Here is a 27,019-nt window from a genome sequence, read left to right as displayed (position 1 = left end):
CTTTCAAATGGCCAGTTAATTTTTCTTTGCTCAGCTTTTGCACGCAGCAGATGTTTCATTGTTTTCATACGAAAGGTTTAACACCTAAATTTACTCTATTTATGTAATGCTCCATATATGGTTTGAAACGACAAACATAAAGTGGCAACCTTGTTCATTTTACACGTTTTAGAGATTCGAAAAGTCCAGCGCGATTTGTAGCGCTTGCTTGGAGGAAATTCATTCCTATTTCTGACCATCCGTCGTTACTAGAAATGCAAGAATTGTCACCAGTATCGGTGAAAACTGTTTTGCTTATCGCCGTCCTGATGGCGACAGGTAAGAAAAGTGAAATTACTGCGCAAGGTTAGGAAAGATTTTCGTACCATACCATTCTATATCAAAGCTGTAGACTTAAATGCAATCTACTGTTTGCGCTATTGTTTCTTTGTCTAAAACTGTATGTATAATGAAGATCACATGGCTTTCCCAGGGTTAATTTCGAGACACAAAGAGAGCGGTTCTTTATCTAGGCTAAATTCGTAAAGATATATTTTGCGTTTAGCCAAAACTTCACATTTGCCTCCGGTTGAGTCTTGAAGCAAAAGTAACTAACAGCAATATTACAATTAATTTTTATTGTTTATGAGTGACAGTTGCTTTTAACTAAGAAAAAAAGCAGCTCTTCGCTATGATGGGAAACAGCCTATCAGCATTCGTCAGAGTTTATCACCATTTATTCCGCTGAGTTAAGGAAATCGAAACGCAGGCCAGATGCCGTCAAAATAACATCCTAACACCGATGAACCCTATCTTTGTAGTTCATCCGACACAAAAGCTACGGTGCTTTTTAAACGCACAATCTTTCGAATGCATTTCAAGACACATCTATATCTGAATACGTTTACTTCAAACGCCGCTTTGTTTGGCCAAAGATAATTGTCGTCGTAAACTGTGCAAACAGTAAAATTGACGAGTTATTTAGAACCTGTCATCTTCAGGAAACTCAATCAGGTTTATAGGGTACCGGGTTAAAAACACACCTTTGCGAGTCTTAGCTATGACAACTATGCAAAATTTTCTCTACCATTCGAGGTAGCTCGATTACTTCTTTGCCTCTATAGTCATTTAATTTCTTTCCAAGAAGCAGGTTTTACCCGTAAAGCTCGAAGCACGGGCTTATTGGGAGACTCAGATAAAACGTAGAAATGAATTAACCATACAGGGATGTTTTTCATCGTTTCGTGTGAGCCATTTGTCATTTATAATTATCCTGTCAACAGTTAATCAAAAGAAAACAAAGTTTTCCATGCGTGAGATTAACAGCCAAATTCCACATGGAATATTTCAATGCCGTCCCGTTTGCCATTGGTAACGTGACGTCATGCTGACGACAACTCCTGTATGGTCGAAGTTTTGACAAAGAAAAAAAGTTGAAATTCAATGAAATAGAATTGAAGACGCTGATTGGGGATAAATTTCCCCTACTGACGATCTCTTTCAAGAACAAGCTTCAAATTTCTTGATCAGGTTTTCTTCTCTGATCATGTCATGCCTTTCAGTGACATTATCGCAGGTTTTGTTTTCTATGTAGGTTTTTCAAGATTCTCCAGAAATGCTGCGCTGGCGGATGGTGGAAAATGTTCATTACCATCTGTCACAGGACCATGCCGGGGACTCTTTATTAAGTGGTTCTACAACTCTGGGTCAAAATCCTGCCAGCAGTTCACATATGGAGGCTGTGATGGAAATGATAACAGATTTGATAGCGAGGCAGAATGCAAATCAGCTTGTGGTCAGTAACAGGTCTGCAGCAACAATTATTATCCTTCACTTACTGGACTGTCAAATGCCGTTTTATTACGCCAAAGGGTTAATTTAGGGTGAGGCTTAGGGAAAAAAACTAGATATACGAGACTTCCGTCCGCTGTTATCTACTGTTTAACCGTGAAATACAGTGATTTTTCTTTTTTCGAAAACTCACCCAAAACAAGTTTGGCCATAATTTATCAAAAGTGTATCAGGTTAGAAGATGCACTTGCCAATTGCATGCGAGGTCTGTTGTATATGGCGTCTTGGTTCTACGAGACGTCACTTCTTCAAATTTTTTTTAGGATTTTACTTGTTCTTATATAACCTATGTTAACTTCCTCAAGGTTTCTTCAACCCTTTTCGTAATTGGATCCCAATATTCCTTGTCTTATATCTTGAAATTAATCTTACCAAACCACTAATCTAGAAACCACTCGTGTAATTCTTTCAAAGTTCTTCATATCAAAGACTGACACATGAGAAGGAAAGAGTCTCAGAGATTTCCTCAACTTATCAAAATAGGGATATAACATTTTGTTTAAGAAAATGTTACATTTCAGAATTTTTCGATTCTTCCGTTTTAGTTTATACAGCGTCAATTGCTGTGCGTGACAATAACCAACTCCACAATTTAGAGTACTTTGGTGACTAAGCAAATTTTAGCTTGTCATTAAAAGTGTGTAATTCTTCTTTATCCGTGTTCTTTTTTGCCAGGAGTTTGTGAATAGCCACAACAGGTTGAAATATAATTTATTTCATTTCAATGTAATAAAATTTAAAAATCTGAAGTGTTTCTCCCTTCCACCTTTACCTTGCTGGGCTCCTTATAATAGCTAAGTCTGTTCAAACAATTTCATTCTTTTTCAGGTTCTAACAATGGTGACCTTTAGTGTGTTTGGAACAAGTAAATAAATTTCGAATTTTCAGCTAATGAAAGCCATTCATTATGGTTTGATGATAACAATGTCATTACGGTGAAATATTTCTGCTAGATTAACAAGATGAACTGTTCGATTCTTGTCGTATTCTGAAAAGGAACATCAATAAAGGGTTATGCTTTACACAGTAGCATTAAATACGACTAGTACTTTATTGTTTCTATCTTGGGGTGTTCCAACTGAACCAGTCTCAGAATACGTTTACTTTACGAAAAAATAACTGTGTCCGTGGAAACAGACATTACAATTTAATAAGCAAGAGTATTGTTAACAGAATTTCGTGGTCTTAACAAGAAATTTTCGATCCGACCCTTTTCATGGAATATAACTTAAAACTATTTTGAGCCATTACTTTAAAGAAGCACATCGGGTGGCCAAAAGGGTAGCGTGCATTCAGAGGTCTGGGTTCGAATCATGTCTGGAAGCATTGTGATGTGTTCTCGGCAGTTAAAGGACTTTACTCTCGGAGTCTTTTTCCCCATCCGGGAGTTAAAAAAGGTACCAAACTGCCGGGGAAAACTTTAATGGACTATCAGTACTCTTGTCGTTTCAAACTACGGCCAATCCGTACACAATAAGCTCCGGCAGTGTTTTACCATACCCTCTATTAAAGCTCGAAAAGATTAACCGATTATAACGAATTGGGTACTTTAGCTTAGCACCCGAAATATAAGAATGAGATCATAATATCCGACCATCCCACTACCAAATTTCGCGTCGTAAAAATTGATAAGAAAAGCTCGCACTTACTGTCAAAGATTTGTCACAAGTTAGTGACAAAACAATGCTTTTCATGGTGCTTGTTCCTCCTATCTGTGGTTTATTCAATTGCAAAATAACTCTGTTGTCGAAGCTGCTCACAGGATTATTTCGAAGTACTCAGTTTAAAATCCCTTAAATCGTTACATACACAAGAAATCAATGACGACCAAAACCTTTCTACTACTGATTGTCTTCGCGGTTGGTAAGTTTAATCTAAACGAAGATCTTCTGTTATTTGATTTAAGTTACACATCTGTCAGGCTTTCTTCTCATTTTCAAACATAAGCTTAAAAGATAGTTAATTACTCCGTATTGCGCTCACAACGGGAGTTTATAGAGCGGGTGTTTAAATACAAACTGATTAGTCCAGTAGCCGTGAAATGAAATATACTCTAGTTCAAACTCATAGACTTTGTTGTGTCTACACGACAAAATTATAACAGTAAGCTTTAGAATTCCACGTATAGAAAATTTCATCTTCAGCTGTTATTTTTCGGTGGATAGGCATCGCGAGGAAATACGTTGAAAAAACAGATCAATACAAGTTAAATCTATAACCTTGGTTTTATCGTAGAGAACCTGTCAGTACGGTAAGTAAGTGAACCTTCTTCAAAGGCACATAGGCGACTGCTTGTTTTCAAAACGGTTTTTGTTTTTTTATGAAATAATTTTCAGTGCGATACCTGAGTACATACTCCTAAAATATCGCTTGATCCTAGTTCGACCACTCTATCTAACGATGAGTTCATAGTACCACGTCGTATTTTTATTTTTGCTGGAATTTGGCACAGAAATTGGTTACCTAAAAATTTACGCCACTAATAAACTGCGCTTTTACTGAACTGAAATTTAATTGAAGCAACTGACTCACTAATCATTTGGAAACTACGTGTGAACATTGCTTTTTCAGCTTGTAAATGTGTCATTCCAAATAATTATTCTACTGGTAGCACTGACATTTGAATGGAACCACAAGACGCGGGAGGAGGGACTACATGATAAGATGACTTGGTTCAATGATCAGATTATTGCTACATGTCACTCTGAATTATTTCCTTTTCGCTGGAGTAACGCATTTAGAGTTTTTAGGCCTAAATAGCAATTTGGTATTTTTTTTTCGTGTCCCATTTTTTTACCCACGGTAAGAGCACAAAAAAACAGTTTGCTCTCTCTTGAATGACCTGACTTATCCCCGAGACCCCTCGCTTTCTTGGTTGGTAGAGGTTACAGATTATTCGAGTCGAAACGAAAGCTACTCCAATTTCAGCGGAAGTAAGGATTGAGGGTTGAGACTGTTTATATTTTCTTCCCGTACTGTGATTAACCTTACTTAGTAGAGACTTGCGACTCGAAAGCGAGGCTAAGAATGCTTAGAATATATCTACTAGAGTTCAATCATTAGTGCTACTATCTCATTAGCTACGCTACTCGCTGTTTATTCCTCGATAGACAGTGACTAAGGTGAGTAGCCTAAAAGGGTGTTATCATGTTCGCGTGCTCACTTTTATAGTGAATAGTAAAAGGTTTCTAACTTAGACTTCAGGGGTGGAAGACAAAACTTGTATTTCTTTCACTAAACGTCGGGCCAGAGCACCAAATAAATCGTTCACAATTCACTTGGAGCGATTGTTGTAGATTGATCACGTTTCCTTTTGAGCGGCTGTTTTCTATCTCCTAGTCTGACAGTCTGGTCAATTCATCCAAAGCACTATAAAGTCAGTTGTTAACCCTAATTTCTATAGATTAAAAAATAAATCTTAAGAAATCCTCAGAAACCCTTTGTCTTGTTGACAGTTTCAATTGGGACCAATGCCAAAAATCCAGAAGTCTGTAACCTGCCGAAATTTCAAGGCCCTTGCAGAGCAGCGATACCAAGATTCTACTACAACAGTGATACGGGAGAATGTGAGCAGTTCATTTATGGAGGGTGCGATGGTAATGCAAACAACTTTGACACCAAGGAAGAATGTGAGAAGAAATGCAAATAACCTTTTACTTAAGTGAGTTGCGAATCTCGAAAACTTTGCTTCTCTTTACTGTCCGAGAAGGACTTAGAAAAAAAAAATTCATGAAAGCGTAGCCACAGTTACTTTCGACTGACTACACACTGCAACAACAAGAACTACTATTATCACACGGCCGAGTCCTTATATACATTTACAAAGTGTTCCAGAACATTCCAGAAGCTTACGCACAAGTATTTTAGTGGTGTTAATTATTAAGTATTTATCATTAAACTAGTAGAATGTTCTACAAAGGTCCATGGTGTGCATGTCAGTATGACTAAGAATTCTAGAAATTTCTAGAAACTTATTTCTACAGTCACTATCTATAACACTTCCCAGAACTTTAGAACTGGTGTAAAGCCGAATGGAATTGAATTTCTTTTATTTCTTGTGAACGCATAACATTTCTAAGCTTTCATGGAGAGAAAAGCGTAAAAATAAAGGAGTTAGCTACCTAGTACATGTAGAATAACATTTTCTTTTTTTTTTTTATTAAGATGAATGCTTCAAGCTCCATTTTGCACATTTTTTTCTGGAATAGCCATCAATGAATTTGACTTCATTTAAAAGCTTTTATGCAAGAACATTTAACTTTAATCCAAAATTTGTAACATAGAAAGTTGTATCATGAGATGTTCCTTTACATATTAAGCGCGCCCTATGTACACTGTTTTACACCTGCAATTATCTCAGTCGATTCTGTTCACTTAACACAAACAGCCCCAGCCTAAGTAACTTAATCCATTGAAAAGAGTAGCAGGATTGGAAAAGGTTTGGTTGGTTTTGAAATAGGAAACTGGAAAAACATAATCCAGCTTTCATTTCTCATCGTCCGATTCCCAGCGTGGCCCTCCTACATTAGTTCGTCTCGCCAGTGATGGGAAAATAGAAATTCCTATGATGCATTTACTTCATCTCATTAACTAGATGACTTTTAGCTCCAAGCATTACACCACACAGCACAAATTTCCCATCATTTACTGTCTTGAAATTCAGTACGTGACTTCCAAAGGGCACGTGATAGGCGACGGGGATGAGCCTTGTGTGTCCAAAGTTAGAGGAAGTGTCAACCATAACACCAGCCTCGTCGTTATCCAACCACACCTTTGCTTTTCCACCTCCACCAGTGGTGCGAAACGCTATGACAACGGTATTGCTTATTTCAGATCTTGAGAAAGGTACGAAAAATCGTAGCTTTAATGTAGAATACACTGCTTCTGCTTTCCATCCACTGTAGCCATCATTTCGCACTGGTGCGGGTTCAGTTTGTACAACAGTTTCTTTACGGTACCCGATAGGAATACCACGAATATTCGTAAACCCCATATTTGCGACTTCCCTGACATAAAGCGAAGGACGGAAAAATCTGTCAGTTACATCTGGTGTAATTAGAGAATAACATAGTGGGTCTGGGAGAGTTTCCGTGTCGTCCTTAAAAAAAGCAGATTTTGGTAATAGGTATGAACTTAAATGATTTTGTAAGTTCTGTTCAGAACTTTCTATGGCTTTTAGCAGAGCTTTACGAAAGATGTTGATAATCATCATTGCGATCTGTGCATGTGCTAAAATGCCAGCATGATTGTGATCTGATGAAAACATGGAGTAAACATGGACCTTCCCCGAATTTGGACATAAGGATTGACGCGTGCTAACACTGGTAATACCATAATGAATAGCCAGAAAAGTCTGTCCGTGATTTTCTAGGTTGTCGCACACAGGAATTGCGTTATTTCCACCAATGAAATTCACAAATATAACTGCTGGGGAAGATTCTTCACTTAGCAGTTGCCTTGAAAGTTTTTCGAGAGATAACGCTCTCGAATGTCGAGAGTCTTTGAAAACTATGTGATCGTTGAAAGAAAACTCAAGGAGTGCAATGTTTATGGTATCTCCAGGTCTCATGAAGGTTTTGTAGCAAAAAGAGAAAAAGTTGCTTGCAGTCCCTCCAAGAGCTAAATTGTGTAGTGTGATGACAGATCCTGTAAACGGCTGCACGGCTTTTTGCCACCAATCGATAAATACTCGATAATATATCCCTCTCAGATTGGGAAAATCGCTGGTTAATCCACCGCCAGCAGATATAGATCCCCCCATGACTACGAAGCCAATGTTCTTACCGCGCAAAACCTTTGCCATAACATTTTGAAGTCGCTGTGTGGTTGATGCTCGCTCCACAGTTTCTTTTATATATATCTCAGGCGTAATGGACATGTCCCCCAAGGATTTGTAATTGTCTTTGTGATACCAGACTTCATAGGGGTCTCTTTTGATTGATTTTTTAAGAGCATTGTATTTCCTTCGTGATAACTGGTCTGAAAAAGGTTGGAAGCCAAACTGTCCAATTTGTGACAAGCTGAAAGGAAAATCTGCGACAGAGAAAATGATGATAACGAAATAATACTTCCAATTCATGTGCGTCTCTTTTCAATTAAATTTTTAACTCTCACTACAATGGTATGAAGGGCTTCTAACCTATTACTAAGGGAGTTTTATGCACAGCAAAGGTACCCGTTAAAGTTTTAAATATTTACATTCTACTAACTTTTCGTTTTTGTTCTCCAATGTTTCTAATCACCCGCCGCCTGCCTTTTCAGTGGTGTTGAAGCCTACTTCCATTAGACAGGTGCCTTTGTCAACATGCCTAGAGCTGTAAGAGCCCTGAAAAAAATTTTTAACGTATATCCAGAAACCATTGTGGTTTTATTTACTTACTACAAAAGATAGTTTAATGGGCAAAGTTTGAGGCAAAACTTTTTTCCGATGCGAAACGCCTTGGACCGCTCTTACAGAGATCGCCACTTAATCTGCAGCAAATAAACTACGTATGAAAATTTACTTCAGTTCTTAACTTCGAAGCCTTACGATGTCAAGAACATGATCAAAGATGAAGATGCACATCGACTGACAGCTCGTGAGTGGAGGCGTTTTAAATATACACTATCAAAGACCACTGAACTTAGAGGTACATATATCTAAAATACCGTGGGGATCTGGGGTAAAAAATAGACGAGGAGCCAGCCCTCGCCACTGCTGCACTCAAATTTTCATTTTTTCATACACGATGAACTTTTCATACGGTTAATCTGACTGGATTTCGTTTTGCAATTCTCGAAAAGGGTTGGCCTACATGGAATAATTGGCTTAAAGGAAACACCGAGAATCTGGGAAAAAAAGTTCAAGATTTATGGGTTACACAGATATTTTCTTCCTGTGGAAAAACCATTATAGAAATTTATAGAAATATCTTATAGAAATATCTTCCACTAGAGCTCTTTCTACTTTTCAAAGATTGACCGCCTATAAGTTTTATATGATTGCGATTAGTCTTAGAGGCGATCTCCAGAGGCCGTCTTCATGACGGCTGTGTTGAAAATAGATTTAACGGGTAACTGCAAAGTGTCTCATAATCCAGTTAGGTACTTAGCAGGTGACAGTTTTCTCTATTTGACAGGAACCATATAATTTCACTTAAAACTGACTCACAGCGATCACACAATCCATGAAGTAACACTGCAAATAATTGTTCGGGTGTCAGACTTAAATGGTATATCTAATGGTCGCCTCAGTTCTAATAATATTTGGTGTAGTAGCTTTGATGTCGCGATTTGATTGGAGATCTCATTTCGTTGTGCTACTGTTGGCTGTGTTTATTACCAAAAGGGAAACTGCACACTGGTTTTACATGGGAAATGCGGCTAGTATTTCACGACAGGAACACAAAACTGATTCTCGTGATGATTCTATCGGATCAAGGTTGAACGGGGACTTAATTCCAGTGAAGCTCAGACTTCTAAAATTCGCTGTTGAAAGAGATCCGTTTGAAACATGGTTTTTTAAAAACCGATTTAAGTCCAAAGCAGACTTGCTCATAGTTTCCAAACCTTGGGACAGCGGCGTATTCCAACGAAAAGGCACCACAAATCGCCTTAAAGATGTAATCCTACGATCACTGGAGGGTGAGAACATTAACATCGCTATCATGGGTGGGTCAATTTCTGCAGGTGCCGGTCTGACAAATGATGGTGAAGACCTACGAGGCCTCTATTACCGAGTTTTAAGTGACTGGTGGCGCAAAACAGTGCAGCCACTCACAGGGTCTGACTTGAAACTTAACAATCTCGCTATTGGTGGAACCAGCAGCAATTTTTATGCTTTTTGTTACAGTGTTTTTTTGAACCCTAAAACTGATATGGATCTTGTGTTTCTTGACTTCACCGTGAATGACTATGTTCAGTTTAAAGACTCCATGTTTCCAATGGCTCTGCCACTGGAACAACTTACTAGGGAAGTTTTAAGCGAAGGAAGTTCTCCCGCTGTGATGTTCGTCAACTTTGTTCAAGGCGATCTTAGACGTCCAAAATGTGACAATTTGGAGAACCACGGCCAGACACTTCTCGCTAAACACTATGGAATAACAACGTTTAGCTTGAGAAAGTTGCTATGTTCAGGTTTTGCAGGAAAACGGAAAAAGCTTTCCAAAATGTTTGCAACTGACGGCAATCACATCAGCATTATAGGCCATGCTCAAATGGCATTTATGATGATAACCCATGTGCGGCAATTAATTCTTAACGTGCTCGAAAGCTTAATCACAACCAAAAAAGTGAAAGTAACTGTTGAAAAAGTGTCACTTCCATCAATTGGCGATAGGATAATATTACCAGACTGTCCTCTAAAATTTAGAAATCTTCCAGAAACCTTGTTCATGAGTTACCGTCAAAATCTGCGGGAACGCCCCAGGTGTTTCACTCAAATAACACCCGACTGTACAAGAAACATCACAGCACATCAAAGTCTGCAAGTAAAAGCAATCGGAAATTTTGGATTTGAGGGGTTTCAGAAAATAGCTATCAACAATGTAGTATTACCTAATGCCACATGTCAAGTTAAGCAATTTGGTGAAATCCAGACTCACAGAACAGATGCTTATGGTGGGTGGAAGTCCAAGTCTAAAAACTCAATGCTGGAATTAGAAATACTTATACCAATCACGTCTCTCTCAAGGCAGTGCATTATGGACGCTGCAACTCAGACAAGAAAGGTGGCAATAGCTGTTCGAACGCACGGCAACGGTGGACAGGCAAAAGTGTGGTTAAATGAACATGAAGAAAGAGGAATTTTAGTCACCACTTATTCACTGTTTGGTCACACTAAACTATACACTATTGCCAGTCACGTAATGCCCGGGCGGCATGTGATTAGTATAAGAACAGAAACCCCAGGTGTGTTCATTTTATCGGGTGTTATGGCTGGACCGACTTACAAATGACACATTCCTGAGATGATTATTTTGATAGATTATATGGAAATTGGGCTAATAAACGGGGTCTTGCTAAAAGCAGACCTGCCGCCTTTTAAAAAAGCCTAAGAGCTCGCAGTCCGTAGTCGATTGCCCTGCTGTCTTGTCCAACAAAGGTCATCGTCGCTTACAATGCAATGCAAATGATGGTGAGTTCTTATGGTACTTTGATAATATCAGTCCCCCAGTTTGGTGAGGTGACGCTGACCTTTACTTGGCACACGAACACAACGGAGGCCTCAGGCAGTGGGCTATGAGGTTAGCCGTGGGCTGCTGGTGCGACTGACTTAGCCTAGCGAGACTAAATTTAGTTGAAATTGCCCAGAATATATTTCTCTGGAGGATATCTTGATATGATAGCAATGTCATTAACCTGAGTGTGAAAATATCTGTGGCGATTAACAATGACTGAAGATCGCTTAGTGTGATAAACACCTGTAACATCGACAAGTGATCTTCACCCGTCTACTGCAGTTGAAGTCATCGTCAAGGGACTCATCATCAAATTACGATAATAGCTGAAACTTTTTGCAGGTTGTAATTTTGGCACACACTAAAGACAGGTTAACTAAGCTAAGCTGAAAGCTTTTCAAACTTAACTTGACATATAAAATAACTATATTCCACGTAAACCTGAGACAAAAATCTAAAATGTTCCATAAAATGATCTGTTTAATCCTTCAAGTTATGTACAGTGAAACATCAACACAAATAGGAAAAGACTGTCATTCCAGTTTACATAACAAGCAGCCTGAAGTAAGAAACAAACCACCTGCAGTGAAGCTGACCAAAATCTACTATCTCAAGCGTTCGATTCAAAGAAATCCGTTCGAAGTTTGGTACTTCAAGGATAAGTTGAAGTCTTTGGAAGATTTGTTCCTTACGGCCGAAAAGTATAACAACCAGATTGTTGAACGACGAACAACAGAATATCGTCTTAAAAATCTTATGGAAAAAGTTCTACTCGGTCAAGATATTGGCCTTATTGTAATAGGTGGATCAACATCGGCTGGAGGTGGATTAATCAACGATTTCTCTAATCTAAAAGGAATTTATTATCGTGTGTTTGTCGATTGGTGGCAGAAGGCCATACAACCTTTTACTGGATCTCGCATCAAATTGCAGAATCTCGCCGTTGGAGGAACTGCTAGCGACTTTTTTTATTATTGTTACAAAACTTTAATGAGACCTAAAGATAGCCCAGACATTATCCTCCTTGAGCTTTCAATAAACGATTATCTTCAATTTAAGGACTCTCAAAAGCCAAGAGCGTCATCTCTTGAAAAACTTACGAGGCGGATACTTAGGGAAAAATCTTCCTCGGCAGTGGCATACGTCAATTTTACTCCCGGAAATAATAAAATTCCCATGTGTGACAACCTGGAAAATCACGGGCAGACTATGCTAGCCTGGCATTATGGCATTACAAGTTTCAGTATGCACGAGTCGTTATGTTCAGATGATCGAGAGACACAAATTCCAGCGTTTTTCACTGCGGATGGAGTTCATAGTGGTAATATTGCCCATGCACAAATCGCTTTAATGATAATCAATAGCGTTCGTAAAGCTTTATCAAACACCATAACAAATACCAATCGAGGGCTATTTTATTTACGATTTGTCGACTTACCGAGACCTGTTTATTTTGCGGGCAAAGGGGGATCTGTTCCAGGCCCTCTCTGTTACACTCGCCTCACACCCGACGTAAGTAGCACTTTCTTTAATCCATCCCTCTCTGTCACAGAAATAAAAAATACGGGATTTAAACGAATTCAAAATCTACCTATCGGTGTTTATAGAAGCAGTTCATGGGAAAATAAACTCGGGCCTGTGCGGACTGATGGTTTTGGTGGATGGCAAGCAGAGAAAGTAGACTCTATTTTACAACTACGAATTGATTTACCTTTTAATGGCATTCCTGGGGATAATCAAACTAGAGATGTTCTTATAGCCTTCCGAACAAACGGTTATGGAGGAAAAGCAGAAGTTTCATTGGACAAACGTAACAACAGCGTCTATGCTGATGCGTATTCCACATATGGATTTACACGAGTCGTTAATGTAGCGCGTCTAGTAAAACCAGGAAGCCACAAACTAAGTTTTAAGATTGTAAAAGGCGGAAAGTTTGCATTATGCGGTATCATGAGTGCAGGCTCAGAACCCGAACTGTGACAAACTAATGAGCCTAGACAAAGCTCTGTTGATCACGTGTCTGTTACGATCGGGTAGGGACCGCAGCCTCACAAAAAAAATGCATCACGAAATACAAACAACTGGCAGATTGAAATGGTTAGGAAGATGGAAACAGCTTACGTATATTTTGTACAAGTACCGACCGTGTTTGCTTTTTAATCGTAGTTTAAGGCATTCCTGCTTTCGGGCAAAACATGATTATGGGATCACGTCACCAGAACGGGACCAGGATAAATTGATGTTGATCACCGAGTCCGCCTCGAGTAGATGGAAATAGTTAACAAGAAGGAAACTGATTGATTATGTTTTGTACAAATACAGATGGGAAATACTGAGTGAGTGCTGTTCGATTAACAAAACTAAATAAGTGAATAAATGATGAAAGTTTACATTTCTGGAGCGAAGTAAGTTCGATTTGCGGTGATGCAGACCGTTTAACACCAGAAATGCGTCAAAATTTTTCAACGAGTTGATAAAAATTAGGAAATATTGAAATGCGCCCCTTCGAAACATATCTGAGGTATGCTGTCGGAATTATCGTTTCTTTTGTTTCATGTATATGTTGTGGTTCAATTTTATCCTTGGTTAAAATTTTATCTTCTTTTGTTTTTGGGTATTGTAATATATGATAATGAGTCTGAAACAAAGGAAAAGAAAATATGAACCAAGGATAAAATTGAACCCTAACATATATACAATGCATACCTTTAAAATGAAATTTATTTATCGCTAAACTGTCTTTTTTTAACTTAATCATTAAGGATATAACACTTTTAAGAGAGCACAAGATGTTGTAGTCTCTTTGCTCAACTTTTATTCATTTCACTTATTTCATAATCTAATGTTCCGACTTTATGTGACACTTTGCCCATTCATTAAAAATCTGTAATGAAACACATCTTCTGGAAATAAATATACTTTTTTGGCATTCAGCAAGTTTTCATGGCAGTAGTACATATTATGTTTTCTAATGGTCACTGGCAGTGTCTTCGATTGCAATTTCATGGCATGGTTTCAAGAGGTGGTCATTAAACTGACTTATCCATTGTTTCCTACAAAAAATTCAAAAGAGAAAAGAAACAAGATTATCATACAGTAAACTATTAAATAAACTATTACAAGATTATCATACCTACATTGAACGAAAAAACAAATCAAATTTGTTTAATTAGCTACACCTACTCGTTTCAAAGTCAGCACAATTTAGTACCTGTTGTCGTTTCCCACGGATGTGTCCCATGTAAGCATTGTTTAAGGCCTCCAATAAATCTTTGTTTGATCCCCAGCCTCCCTGCAAAACAAACACACAATGCAGCGGTGGCCAAAGTTTAAAGGAGCATACCACTCTCATTTAAGTTCATTTATGCGACGCGAAATGCCTTAGCCAGCCTGTTCACTTTTCATCTTACCGTCCGTTTTCCCCGAAAGCGGCCAAAAAACTGCCTATTGAGTGCTTCACGAAGCGCAGGATTATAACCCTAACCTTGAAGCTGTAAAGCAAAACAAATGCAGATTCTCTTAACTGATTATTACAGGATTCATACAATGCTTGTTAGGAGAAGTTGACACGTCCATCAAGTGAACTGGGAGTCATTTCACCTGCTTGACTATCAGCTCTGTTATTAAGCTGGATAAAAGATTTCCGGCAGGGCACTACATTTGTTATGCCTTATCCTGCACCTAAGTGGCTGGTTCAGCAAATCAAATATAGAAATTTCGAAACTCTTATCATGGTTTTCCCATGCTTCAGGCGAACTGCAAAGAGGAAACGAGAAAATTTTCGCTGATTTTCAACTCTTATGATCCAGATTGTAATGTGAACCATGAAGGTCAAAACAGGCAACAGTCATTGACGAATGTTTCCTTCTTAAATGAGGCAACTGCAGTTATAATCTTTGGTTATTGTTTCCTCTCTTTGACAGGGTTAAGTTCGGTTCAGCTGAATTTGTTGTTCTTCAGGGAACTTATTATCCCATTCACCGTTGGTTATCATGTTCTTAACTACAAAGAAACAATTACCGTTCTCTTTCCTCTAATATGTCCAAAATATGCTGAATTGAGAGCTTCCTCTAGTGGCGGATAATCATCTGATTGCTGAAATAATAACAAATGACATTAAGGACTTGCAGTTCAGGTGTAAAATCCCTAAAGCTCATCCAAAAACATTTCTAGTTGGACAAAAAACCGCACATTTCTCAAGCGGCTGTATAGTGTATATGTTGCTCAACACTGCCAAAACTAAGCGAATAAGAGATTACTTTAAACAAGCAGTCACTGGACTGTCATAGTAAAAGCCAGGCATTACCGTTCTTTTTCCACGAATATGTCCAAAATAAGCATTATTAAGTGCCTGTTCCAAGGGTGGATAATCATCCTTGCCCTTTAAAATAAAGAGAACTTCGAGTTAATTGAATAATCTGTAACGAAAAAAGTAAAAAGTACCTTTCGTTTTGATCAGTGAAATGTCAAATTAATTGAGAGTTTTTTCATTTACACTAGAAGCTGATTAACTAAAATAGTACCTGTCGGTATTTGAATGTAAGCAAATCAGTGCTCAGCGACACAAGGAAACCATGCACAGTTTAAAAAAATAGATATTCAGTGTATTTTCCATGGTAGAGCCGCCTCCATTAGCCACTATTCTTTGAAATCCTCTTTACAGTCGGAAAAATTCACGAAAAAAGGCTTTTGTTTTACTATGAGAACTGATTTTTTTTTCCATGGCTGGGTATAGAGGTCTCTTTCACCGACCTTTTATCTGAGTACAACATAAGATTTCAATAAAAAGGAACTCCTTTTCTTCAAAATTTCGATTTTGATCTAATTCATAGGATGAAAATCACGAGGCGTATTGTATCATTATATCAGTGCGTGGTTACAGGCTGTAACGTGAGATGTTAACAGAGCGATCATGTACTAACCGTTCTTTTGCCCCTGATGTGACCAAAATATTTAGAGTTTAATGCTTGAAGTAAGCCGGGCGGATCCTCAGAGTTTTTCTCTTTTTCGCTGCTTGCTAAGCAAACCACACAAAATAAGACAGCAAGTCTCAAAAACATCATTGACCTGTAAAGAGATACATACAAACATTAGGTCTCTTCGTCTTTTTATAATTAATGGTTACAATGGCCATTATTTCAAGGTCCACTAGCCTATCAGGCTCGCACCAAATTTTTCTGTACAATATCAGGAGTCGCTAATTAAGACCTTGGAGGCAAGTGCGCGATAGATTTACTCTGGCAGCTGGATATTAAGATAAAATAAAGCACTAACAATTTCTTTACTTTTAAGGATACTTAATCTTTTGTTCCTGTGTTTTTTTTGTATATATTTCTCCATCTTTAATGACCGTTTTCAAAATAAGTGTTCCATAGTGTGGGAAACTCATTACTTTGTCTTCAGTATAAACCAGACAAAAGCAGGAGAATTCTTTGAGCAAAACTAAATCCCGAGAATAAAGATGTAATCCCCAAATTTTAGCGCTTTTAACAGGAATGATAAAGTCAAATAAGTGACATGAAAAAAGAAGGAATTTTGCACCTAGTTGACACAAAGAGTAAAAGGGAAAGACGCAAACACAAAAGCTTGAAAATATCTTATCGTTGATAGGAACTTTCACAACGATTAATACTCAATATCTGGTTTGGGTGGTACCCATTTAGCCAAGAGATGGCAATCAAGAAGAAAATCAGAGGATTTCCAGGAACAATGCGACTTTGTCGTGACAAATTCTGTACATGTGCTCTAAACTATTGTTATAATATATCGTTAGTACTCGCAAACGACCAAATAATTACACAAGAAAGCAGCGAAGATTTTAAAATATCTGATGAAAAATTAGTTGTTATTTCATGAGGTCCGCAAAAAGGGAACTTTACTTTTTCTTCCTAAGCATAACACATGGCTCTCAAAGTCTATTTTCTTTATTTTTTTCTTTTTTGTTTTGTTCTTACGCGAAGCACGAATTTATCTTATGTAGTTTAGAAATGATAAAAAATAGAAAAAAAAATCGTGGTACAAACCAAGTTTTAGTTGGGTGTTATCCAATTGAACAGACCAGCTTCACAAAATAGAGCACACATGACACAAAAAAATGGTGAAAGCGTTTTCATCTAACATCATCTTTGAGCTCATGGTAAGCATTTTTGAATCATCTTAAAAACTTGGCTCGGCAGTCAGATAATGAAAGGCAAGAGCATGCCCATGCGAAAAAACACTCAAAAAACAAATACTCAAACATCATTGTAAATGAAATGTTATCACACACAATCTTCTTACCTGAGCATTCACTCCTGTTCCTTGTCAATGAAAAATCGTCTCGGAAGCAGATTTACAAAATGTGGCGTGTTGATGGCACCGACTGAAAGTGAGCCTCGGCTGAAAACACTGCTCTTAATATACAATTCCCTCCAAGCATTTTCACTGTCAACACTTCAATTATATTTTTAATTACAGTCTCACTTATCATCATTAAATAAAATGTTCTTCTCGGCTGACGCGGAACAAACGTTCTCCCACTGGTTACAATTAGCAGTTTAAAGGGCATCCGGTGAAACCTCATTAACAAGTATGTTTATTTATTCCTATCGACAATTACTACTCCGCCTTTTCATTCAATATCATTTCTTTGTGCCCGATATTAATCAGTGGAAGTAAAAGAAAAGAGAGATTTCCTTTGTTCATAGGCCACATTTTATTTACCGGCCCAAACATCCGCATCATAATTTCTATTGCTTCCATCTTTTTCAAACATAATAGTTCCAATTTCTCTAAATAGCTAACATTTTCGTTAAATGAAAAAATTTTAAAGAATTTATTCAATAAAAACTCTTCCCAGCCCATTTGTATCATTTACATTAATTTTCAAGGTTTATAAACTCCTCTTGAATGAAAAAGAAGTCTTCAATGACGGATATTGTGAAGAGCTTTGGTAATCATATTCAAGTTGGGTTTCTAATGAGCACATATTCGCTTCCTTTCTTTGAAAAGTATATTTCCAAACTCGACAGCCTTTTCTCCAATCACAGTGCAAACCCCTCCGTTTAAACCATACAAAACAACGCTGTTCTTATTTTTTTAACTTTATGCTGTTTGCAGTAGAAAGCCACGTTTTAATTTGCCTTTTGTGAAGAAATCAGTGTCATTATCCGTTTCAAGGCCGCTTGATAACTTCTGTTTATCATTTCCGAAATAAAATAATTTCTACCTCCCATGATAACACCACAGGGCATTTTAATACTTACAAGTTTATTCATTTCTTAGATTTTGGTTTTGCCTCGAGCACTGTCAGTGTGCCTTAATAAATTCAGTTGATTCTCGAACGTAAGAAAGTATTTATGTGTTCGTCATATCCGAGGAAGCTATCTTTAGCACTAAGCCTAGAATTTTATAACTTCAGATCTTCGCTTAAATCTTTGCTATTTAATTTGAGTCAACTTCTCGTTGTGAAATAGCGACAAAAATGACTGATTCAGTTTATTCTAAACAACGGAAGACTTTTTGCGACTGGGTGAAGTTTTAAAGGAAGAGGCATTTAGTTAGAATGTGAGTTTAGTGATAAATCTTTTCTTCTCTGGATTAAATACATACTTCCTAACGGAAGCTTAGTAATTTATGAAATCAAAGCCTTATTGATAACGTAGAACCAAGCTCGACTTAGTCATTCACTCGAGTTGAGATTAGCCTTCTATCACTAAGCGGTACAATCTGAATGAAAAGCTGTTCAGTCAGTTTATCCATCTGTTAATGTTTTTCCTTCACTGGGCAACTTTTTGACCATGTTGTCCATAAAAAAATGTACTCGATTTATTTGAGCTCCATTTTTTTTTAAACCAACTTCACGAATCTTATTAACCAGCCGGTTTTCGATAAAGAAGAGGTGGGAAGCCATACGACTGTTTCCAGTTATAAGAGGATCTCAATAGAGTTAATCGGTAGCCGTAAAACGGCCAAAGAAATGGAGCCGTTAGACGTAAAAATTGACTAAGTTTAAAAACTGATTAGTCTTCACTGCTTGGCAAGGGAGTCTGGGACTTGCAAATATTGCCAGTCCTGACCAATAGCACAAATGAATGATTAATGGTCACACTTTGGATGAAACAATGCCCTGTAAAATAAGACATATGCACTTAAAACTGGATACAGAATATGTTTGATATGAATTTCTAGGATTGCAGTTAGTTTCTCTCGCATTTCCCCCCAGCGTAATCCGCCTAAAGCTTGGAACAAAATAAGAACACTCTCGGTTTATTCCTCCCCCACCCCTCCCTACCTTCAGCTCATCGACGCCCACACTTTATGAAAACAGCGGTTCTTCAAAAAAGCGCGCCATCTATAATGGAGGATGAAGAGGACGATCTGCTTTATTCTCCTTTTAGTAGAAAGACTGTAGCACATACTATGATCGAAAATGTATTGTCAGTCTATCCAGATGTTGATCCAATAGATATAGCTAAAGATTTGGAAATCACCAGAAGTCCAGTGAAAACTGTTAACAGGATACTGGATGGTCAGGTCAGTATGGTATTAAAAGGAAAACAAACCGGAAACCGATCTTAAAAGTTTGAACCATCGTTTGTAACATAAAAATCGTTTAATTTACTCCATTGGTAGGAATTTTCTTTTAGGTATGATTTGATAATGAGTTTTTTCTATTTTAACTGCTGATCAGGACTGTACCTGTGCCTACTTTCACAAATTCGATTTTTTTTAAAACGTTACTCTGTTTACAAATCTTTCTTTGTCATTTCCTTTACATTTTGTGCGAGCAACTGAAGACATAGCCGAATGTCCAAGCGTCAAATTTGAAAGAAAGAAATTCATAAAATACTGTATATTATTCCATGAACTGTTGAATGAGTCTCCAACTAAACACCACAACAGACAGAATCTTGTTTTGGGACCAGACAGTTTATTAAATGTATATATCCTACGTAAATAACACACTAGACTATTACATAAAAGATATTTGACAAATGCACTAAACCAACGATCCAGTAATCACGAATAAATTACAAACACAAATGAGTTTAAGATACAATCAAAAGTGTTGATGATGTGGGTGGGAGGGAAACTAAAACTTTCTTAAAGCTAGAAATAAACTTGTTACTTGCTTACTCGCTAGATTATAAATAACATGTCCACAGATGCCTAAGCAGTAATATACGAAAGTAATTTTGCAATTGAAATGCGTTAGCGTGGTGAATAGCCATTGGCTCTACCCAAGTCTTATGACTGATATGCTGAACAAATTGCTCCATTTTAAGGAAAGGGAAAATACTAATAGGCACCTTGCCTGTACCCAGTCCAGGCCTCTCGTCATTGATGTCTAGATTCATATTAATAGAGATTAATATTCACAATAAATACCTGTGGAGACTTCTTTGTTTTTCAGTTTCCTGCCGTAATTACTATTGATGTTGATGATGAAAGCAAAGCCAAGGATCATACCAGAGCAAATCTGGTTAATATAAGGAATTTTGAGAAATCAGAGCCATCTGTTGACAAAGCAAATGTTTTAGAAATTAAAGATGATTCCAGTGACATTGATGCAGATAGTAATGATGATGATATCATTGTAGCAATTGAAGAGAGAAAAAGCTTGTTCAGTGCCCTAAGGAGCAGGCTGAATGAAAAGGAATCTAGAAAATGTCCTCAAAAGGGGTCAAAAGCTCTAGAGTCATCTGTTAGTGCACAGGTTACCTCTTACCATATAAAAGGAAAGGCAACGGGAAGGAAAACAATGGTCAAATGCAGAAGTTCGATAATTGATCTTTCCTTCTCTGATGATAATGAGCAAGAGGATATTCAGGATGTTTACACTTTACATTCACCTGCTGCTAAAACACTAACTACAAACTCAAGCAATCAAATGCCACCAAAGGAGAACAGGAAAGCTGCAGAGGAGTACTTCAAGAGAAGTGGAGAAATATTTGTAGATTGCTCTCAATCTGATGATTACAGCTCTGATAGTGATGATCTTCCATGTGTTCTACCATCTTTACACATAGATAATAGGGGCACCCTGTCTGCTAAATCACATTCAAACTCGTGCACAGATGATTATAAAAGTAGGGATTCTCAGTTTCTAGGAAGCAACTTTGACTCTCAGGATGATTCTCAAATCCCTGTTAAGAAAAAGAAAGGGTCACCACACAAAATTACAAGAGAGAGAAATGAAGCTCATGTAAGTATCACTATGTCATTTGTTATGTCAGGAACAGTTATAAGGAGTGTAGAAACTAAACTGGGAGATAATCTTTAAGCTCCAATCTCCATTTTCAACATCTCAGTTTGTCAAAATCCTGAATCATTTTTGCAATTATTTTGCAATTATACAGTAACAGTTTTTAAAATATTTATAATTCTTTGCATTACTATTCACTTTCAATTTATAGCTTAAGAAACAAGTAAAAAAACTTGAAAAACAAACAAAGAAAGAAGCAAAGGAAAAAGAACAACATGCCAGAAAACAAGCCAGGGAACAGTTGAAAATTCAGAAGGACAGGGACAAACTACTGAAAATGGTTTGTTAATGAAATTTTGGGATCTGAAAAATCTTGTCCATCCATTTTGGATACTAGTCCTTTTTGCTCAAGGGGCTCTGTTATCTACCCTATGAAGTTGTATGGTCCCAACACCTACTGTGAAAAAATCTGGCCAACTGGTTCACCCTAAGAATGAAAAGTGATGGTGATTTTCTCCCAACAGTATCATGACTGAATCAAACACTAAGGTCAGGAGGATTGTAGCGGGTTTAGGTTCTCAAGGTATAAACATATCTGGTCGGAGGTGGAGATTTACTGAGTTCAAGCACTCATCTTTGTATCTTATTGATTATCTTTTATTCTTGGGGTATGGTACTTGAAAATGTAAAAAACTGTAAGGTAATTTGCAGCATAACATACTATTAAGAACAATTAGAAACTATACATAACATGTGCTATTGTGAAATAACTTGTACACATAGAGCATACATGATAATACTATTTTAGAATTAAATCACGTGCAATAACCATGATAACAAATATAATCTGAGAACATGCAAATAGAAATTATGTAGTCAAAATCATACCTCTTTTCTTGGGTTAGAATTCTTATTATTTTACTGCCTTAATCTTGTAGCTTTGATCTTAATGGACTGTGTCTGAGGATAACTAAGCTTCTCTCTAATTTCATTAACCTTATGACACTTAACTCAAAACGGAAATTACGTAATCAACGATTGTGGAATCATAGCTAATCATTACAAGGATGATAATTATGATCACCAACATAAGAAGCACCTGATTGTTCAATAAATTCTCCTTGTCAGTACCTTAAGAAATGTATAAAGAATGAAAGAAGAATGTAGGTACTTAAGTTAAAGTGTAAACATTTAATGAGGAAGCCTTTGAATCTTCTGTTTTGCATTAAGGAGAGGAAATTAGTCGGAAGAATGCAAAAAAATTATTCCTCTTAAATTTATTTTTTGTGGATTTACATTAGGTTTCATGCTATATTTATTGTTTTGTGCTTTATTTCTTGTTTAGGCAGATAGAATGAATCAGAAATCAAACAATCGATTAGATGGCTGTATCAAGGTACTGTATGGGAAAAAATGTTTTTCTTGAGTCCCAAAATGTGTTGCTTCATACTACTACATATATTCTTTTAAAGGTTAAATGTTGCATGTGTATTTTGTTTCTTTTCATTTTCATTTTCATCCTTTTGAGGTACAGGTGTTGGTAAATGCCAACTTTTTGTCATGATTAAGTGCTTTATTTAAAATTCTTTCGAACAGCAAATAGTGGTTTGCATTGATCATGAAATAGTGAGCTGTTGTCAGCTTGCTGGGGAAAATCTTCTCCTTCAAAGATTAGAAACACTGGGAGCAGGTCATGAGATAAAATCACAGCTATTTCCCAGCAGTATTACATGGCAGAGAGCTTGTGTGCAGCATGATGTACAGGAGGGGACACTTCAGGTACTTTTATATGTACACAATTTAGGATGGGGAAGGCTCATTTCTATGTCAGTTCTTCTCCTTGAAAAATGAAAAGAAAAGAAAGAAATAGAAAAAAAATAATTGATAAAAGGATTTGGGATCACTCTAAGTTCTGTGTCTTGTATTTTGATTTTATGTGCTCTGTTTTGTGTAGTAATAAGATTGTAGTTTACAGTGTGCTCAAGAGACAATTTTAAGTGAGTGTTCTTTAGAAATTGAAATATCAAACAATAAAAATGGAATTGACTCAGTATTCATTGAAACAGTTCTCTGTCTTATAGTTTTTTTTTGGTGTTTTTTTTTTATCCTTCTTGTTAGATTTCCACGAGAACAAGTGTCACTGATGAAAACCATGCAGTACTTTGTCTGTCAGTAGTCAAGTTTGTGGAAATGGTTTTACGATCTTGTGAGGTGAGATCAAATAAGGAAACAGGAATCAGTATCTGTAAACTTTTATCCTCTTTATGATTGCAGACTGACAATTTTATCCTCTTTGTATTGTGGGGCCTGAAAGCAACATGATTGCAGCAAATCCTTTTTTTTTGTTTCCATTGTTTTCATTTAGGAGATTCAAAATCCAGCAGTATCTGTTATCTCTGATGAAGAAACTTTGACTGAATTCTTTGAAAGAGCCCTGACAATTTACCCTGGTAAAATCATCACTTTAATTGTCATAGGTCTTGAAAAGTATTTCAGGTGTGTCTTTTTGAAATTTATAATAATGTTAATAATTGACATCATCATCATTGTTATTATCACTATCAACATTAACATTACCATAATGAATAATAACAATAAGAATAAAAGTAAGAATAATAAAATTATACCTTTTACAAAGTGCACTTCCAGTAGGTGCCCATGGTACCTTGCAGTGTTAATAGTAAAGAGCACCTTTCTTGGATTTTTGTTTTTTTTCTTTATGGGCTGCATCAAGGAAGATTTCACAAGGCTAAAAGTAAATTGTCACTCTTGTTTCTTTGATTTCTCTAAAGAGATGTTAAACTCGCTCAAAAACACCAGTTTCGAAAAGCTGTTCTTGGGAAAAGCTCCTCAGATAATGATAATTCCAGCAGTAAGCGACGAAAGAAAATAAACAAAGAATCTGTACCCAGTGTTATGGTGTCAAGGGTTGATGTAGAAGAAGCTCTTGTGGACTTACAAATAAAACAGCCTGACTGCCGAATACGCATGTGTGAAACTGAAGAGGAGTTTGCTGATCTGTTGGCCATGTTAACTAAAGCTGTTGCTGAAGCACCGTTTAAGTAAGATCACGTCTGCATTGATTCCTTGTGTCTATTGCCACATGTTCTGTTAGAGGTTAAAGAATTAAAATCACATTTTGCATTAATAGGAAAAAACAACCGGAAGTATTTTCTTTCTGTGTGGAAGGACAGAAAAGATCTGTGAAGGTACACTTTGAAGCCCATTGTCATCAATAAATACTCTCCACTATGTCTCAGCACATGTTTCATGATTTTACAGGGGGGGATTAGTATGCAGTTGGGATTATCATAGGGAGTGAAGGGTGGGGCAAGTAGATATAATGCTTCTATGCTCTGTATTGAGGAAGATGCGCTGTCCTTGTGGTTGATGCGCGTTACTCCATATGAAAACGTCTTGTTTGAGCCCAGGCAGGAATATTATGTTGTGTTCTTGGGTAAAATATGTAACTTGAACAGTGCTCCTCTCCACTCAGGAGAATCTTGAAGAATAGTGTGGGTTGAGATGGTGGCACTAAAATCTTTGATGGGTCAACTAAACTTGGGCCATTTTAGGCCGAGAAGATGTCACCAGAATATTCCCGTCATTGCTATCTGCCAACCGTTTTCATCAATTTTCCTTAAATCTCACGTCTTTCAAATTCTCCACTATCTCTCAATTGTAGCTGTTTGCCAAGAGGTTGTTCCTTTCTGCAGGTGTCAAAAGACGGTGAGGGTTTGAAGAAAGTCTGGCAGAAACATTTTCAACAGTTGAGAAATGTTTCAGCGGAGATGGCGGCCGCCATTACGAACGTTTACCCATCTCCACAGAGTCTCATCAAGGTACTGCATCTTGTTGTTTTACCTTTTTTTATGACTTTTTTTTGTAAATGCTGTCATCTCGCCTACATCAAGTGTTTTCGCACTCTAACAGTCGTAGATCTTGTGAACTTACTTAATTTTTAGTTGCTATTGATATTATATTCTATCACGTAAGAAATTCTGAATCTTAATAATGAACGTAATGATATATTTTTTAAGGCCTATCAAGGTTGTAGCAGTAGAGAGGAAGCTTCTAAACTTCTTCAAGACATCTTGGTAAGCTCTCAGAAATTAGAAAATATTTCGCTCTCCAGTTTGCTTTGATAGTAAAATTGAAATTTCTCACGGGTTTCGTGTTTACTTTATTGTACATCAATCAAAGCTTGTGTTCTGTCCAAAATACTCCCCATCCCTAATTGCAATGATCCCTTGCTTTCCACGCACAGTTAGACTTATGTTTTTTTTCTTTTTCAGGTCCGTCGTGGCGCTGGAGTACTGGCAAGTAGTCGAAGAATTGGACCCGAACTTTCCCGACAGGTGTACCTCCTTTTTTCAACTGACGATGGCGACCTATCCTTGAAATAACAGCCCTTTTTCCCGGGCAGTCGACGCCATAGTTTTGAAGTGTCTGAGTGCGAAGTGTCTTTGGGATTAGTTTCGTATTCCAAAGATTACGAATTATTATTTATTTTCAAATCTACCTCACTGTTGGGCTGAGTGGGGATATTTTCGTTTTTCTGTAAAAGCTTGTACGAATAATTCTACACCGATGCCCAGGGATATGTTAAGCGCATCTGATTGGCTGTTACTTTCGCATGGAGAAATTCAAGAAAACAAACAGCCAATCTCAGTGGGCGCACAATAGAGCTAAATGATTGTCCCATTAAATTTTGCCTCTTTCAAACTTATTTCCCTGGAGCTCAGATGTCGCAGAAAGACGTTTTTTCCCCAGAATGATATTCCTACCTTTCTCCTGAAGACGACAGACCTCAAAATATAACGACAATTTCAACCATAGATAATTGTTCTAGTGTTTATTAATACAGCATTCAGACATACTCTTGCATTGCTCAATTTGGTTTGCTGCGATGTTTTTCCCCTCTTGACAACGGAGGCTAATAAAGTAATTTTACCATTTCATGAACAACCTTGCTATTCAGGTCCATGTAACACAAAAGGCTTTCACTGCTTATTAGTGTTAATATTTATTGACTTCATATATGAATCGTTTAGTCTCAGGTAGTCCTGATGCAACATATTTACATCTATGAAATAGCGGATACACAAATCACACTCTGACTTTTCAAAAAAAAAAGCTGTTTTATAAAATCACGTGACTGTACTTTCTATTGATTCACCGTCGTAAAACCCACTTAGTATGATGGTTATATAAAATATAAAATCGGAAGAAATAAATCAGAATGTTGTGAAGTAACGACTTCGGTTATGGTCTCTACTAAATAGGAGCCTTCGGGGGGCATGGGAGAAAAAATTCGAAAAATCTCTCGCCTTCGGCTCGGAATTCATAAAACGTTCTCGTTTCTCAGCACCTCACGTGGGTTATTTTCTGTGATATGATTAATTTATAAATATGTACACAGGATGAATATCTGAAAATATAATCTGGATGTAGAAGGGATGTTTTGATGATTTGGCTACTTGATATGGATAAAGTACTTTATTTAGAAGTAATTTATTCTAAAGGTATGTTATGGCTGCCAGTTTTGTCTTAAGAAGAACTTAACTAGAACTGCGTGGAAGACAAACTTTCAAGTCTCGACGCGACGAAAATCAGTAGCAAAATATTCTGGTGCCGATGGAGAAACAGGTGTCAAAGAAATTTTTTGGGGACAAATCTTAGTTGACGAGCGGAAAATAATGCGCCTTACATTTGTGAAAGATCTATTCGGCCGTGGAAATCGGAAAGAGAAATTGGAATGTTGTGAACTAACGATTTTCGGGGCTGTCCTGGTGTACCGGTACACGAGGGAATTCCTTTTGTTTTCATAACCATACATGGAGTT

At 37.2% G+C, this 27,019-nt stretch overlaps 6 protein-coding genes across 10 annotated transcripts; 4 read left to right on the top strand and 2 right to left on the bottom strand.

Annotated features, from left to right (window-relative positions):
- The first annotated feature begins 118 nt into the window (after positions 1-118).
- On the top strand, positions 119-2,867 carry LOC113671395 (kunitz-like toxin PcKuz1). 4 transcript variants are annotated; one of them, XM_089185623.1, is made up of 3 exons: positions 119-318; positions 1,556-1,785; positions 2,659-2,867. In XM_089185623.1, exons 1-2 carry the CDS (start codon positions 255-257, stop codon positions 1,780-1,782), a joined length of 291 nt encoding a protein of 96 aa, XP_089041749.1. In that variant the 5' UTR covers positions 119-254; the 3' UTR covers positions 1,783-1,785; positions 2,659-2,867. The 4 variants fall into 4 exon arrangements, with proteins under 4 accessions (XP_089041749.1, XP_089041748.1, XP_027043372.2 ...); XM_089185622.1 differs by having other exon boundaries at positions 120-318; positions 1,556-1,774; XM_027187571.2 differs by having other exon boundaries at positions 130-318; positions 1,574-1,774.
- Positions 2,868-5,862: 2,995 nt separating this feature from the next.
- LOC113671593 (uncharacterized) lies at positions 5,863-9,496 on the bottom strand. The gene is made up of 3 exons (XM_089185571.1): positions 9,379-9,496; positions 8,040-8,155; positions 5,863-7,863 (listed from the first exon to the last, which is right to left on the bottom strand). Exon 3 carries the CDS (start codon positions 7,706-7,708, stop codon positions 6,404-6,406), a length of 1,305 nt encoding a protein of 434 aa, XP_089041697.1. The 5' UTR covers positions 7,709-7,863; positions 8,040-8,155; positions 9,379-9,496; the 3' UTR covers positions 5,863-6,403.
- Positions 9,039-12,058, top strand: LOC113671571 (uncharacterized). Its single transcript, XM_027187817.2, has one exon. The coding sequence runs from the start codon at positions 9,039-9,041 to the stop codon at positions 10,764-10,766; it is 1,728 nt and encodes a 575-aa protein (XP_027043618.2). The 3' UTR covers positions 10,767-12,058.
- On the top strand, positions 9,525-13,921 carry LOC113671572 (uncharacterized). The gene has a single exon (XM_027187818.2). It carries the CDS (start codon positions 11,448-11,450, stop codon positions 12,966-12,968), a length of 1,521 nt encoding a protein of 506 aa, XP_027043619.2. The 5' UTR covers positions 9,525-11,447; the 3' UTR covers positions 12,969-13,921.
- LOC113671573 (uncharacterized) lies at positions 13,781-17,426 on the bottom strand. The gene is made up of 6 exons (XM_027187819.2): positions 17,268-17,426; positions 15,911-16,055; positions 15,295-15,369; positions 15,009-15,083; positions 14,200-14,280; positions 13,781-14,041 (listed from the first exon to the last, which is right to left on the bottom strand). Exons 1-6 carry the CDS (start codon positions 17,273-17,275, stop codon positions 14,018-14,020), a joined length of 408 nt encoding a protein of 135 aa, XP_027043620.2. The 5' UTR covers positions 17,276-17,426; the 3' UTR covers positions 13,781-14,017.
- Positions 17,427-19,311: 1,885 nt separating this feature from the next.
- On the top strand, positions 19,312-26,426 carry LOC113671552 (uncharacterized). Of its 2 annotated transcripts, none has more exons than XR_016180604.1 (12): positions 19,312-19,502; positions 20,383-21,174; positions 21,386-21,514; positions 22,520-22,570; positions 22,771-22,953; positions 23,293-23,385; positions 23,540-23,670; positions 23,967-24,236; positions 24,326-24,383; positions 24,860-25,016; positions 25,215-25,271; positions 25,470-26,426. XR_016180604.1 is itself a non-coding variant. In XM_027187780.2 (12 exons), the coding sequence occupies exons 1-12, from the start codon at positions 19,326-19,328 to the stop codon at positions 25,578-25,580; spliced, it is 2,178 nt and encodes a 725-aa protein (XP_027043581.2). In that variant the 5' UTR covers positions 19,312-19,325; the 3' UTR covers positions 25,581-26,426. The 2 variants fall into 2 exon arrangements, 1 of the variants encoding a protein (XP_027043581.2); XM_027187780.2 differs by having other exon boundaries at positions 24,891-25,016.
- Positions 26,427-27,019: the final 593 nt, after the last annotated feature.

This window comes from Pocillopora damicornis, chromosome 10 (assembly GCF_964200805.1).
Source record: "Pocillopora damicornis chromosome 10, jaPocDami1.2, whole genome shotgun sequence".
Classification (NCBI taxonomy): Eukaryota; Metazoa; Cnidaria; class Anthozoa; order Scleractinia; family Pocilloporidae; genus Pocillopora; species Pocillopora damicornis.
This window is presented reverse-complemented; position numbering and strand designations above follow the sequence as displayed.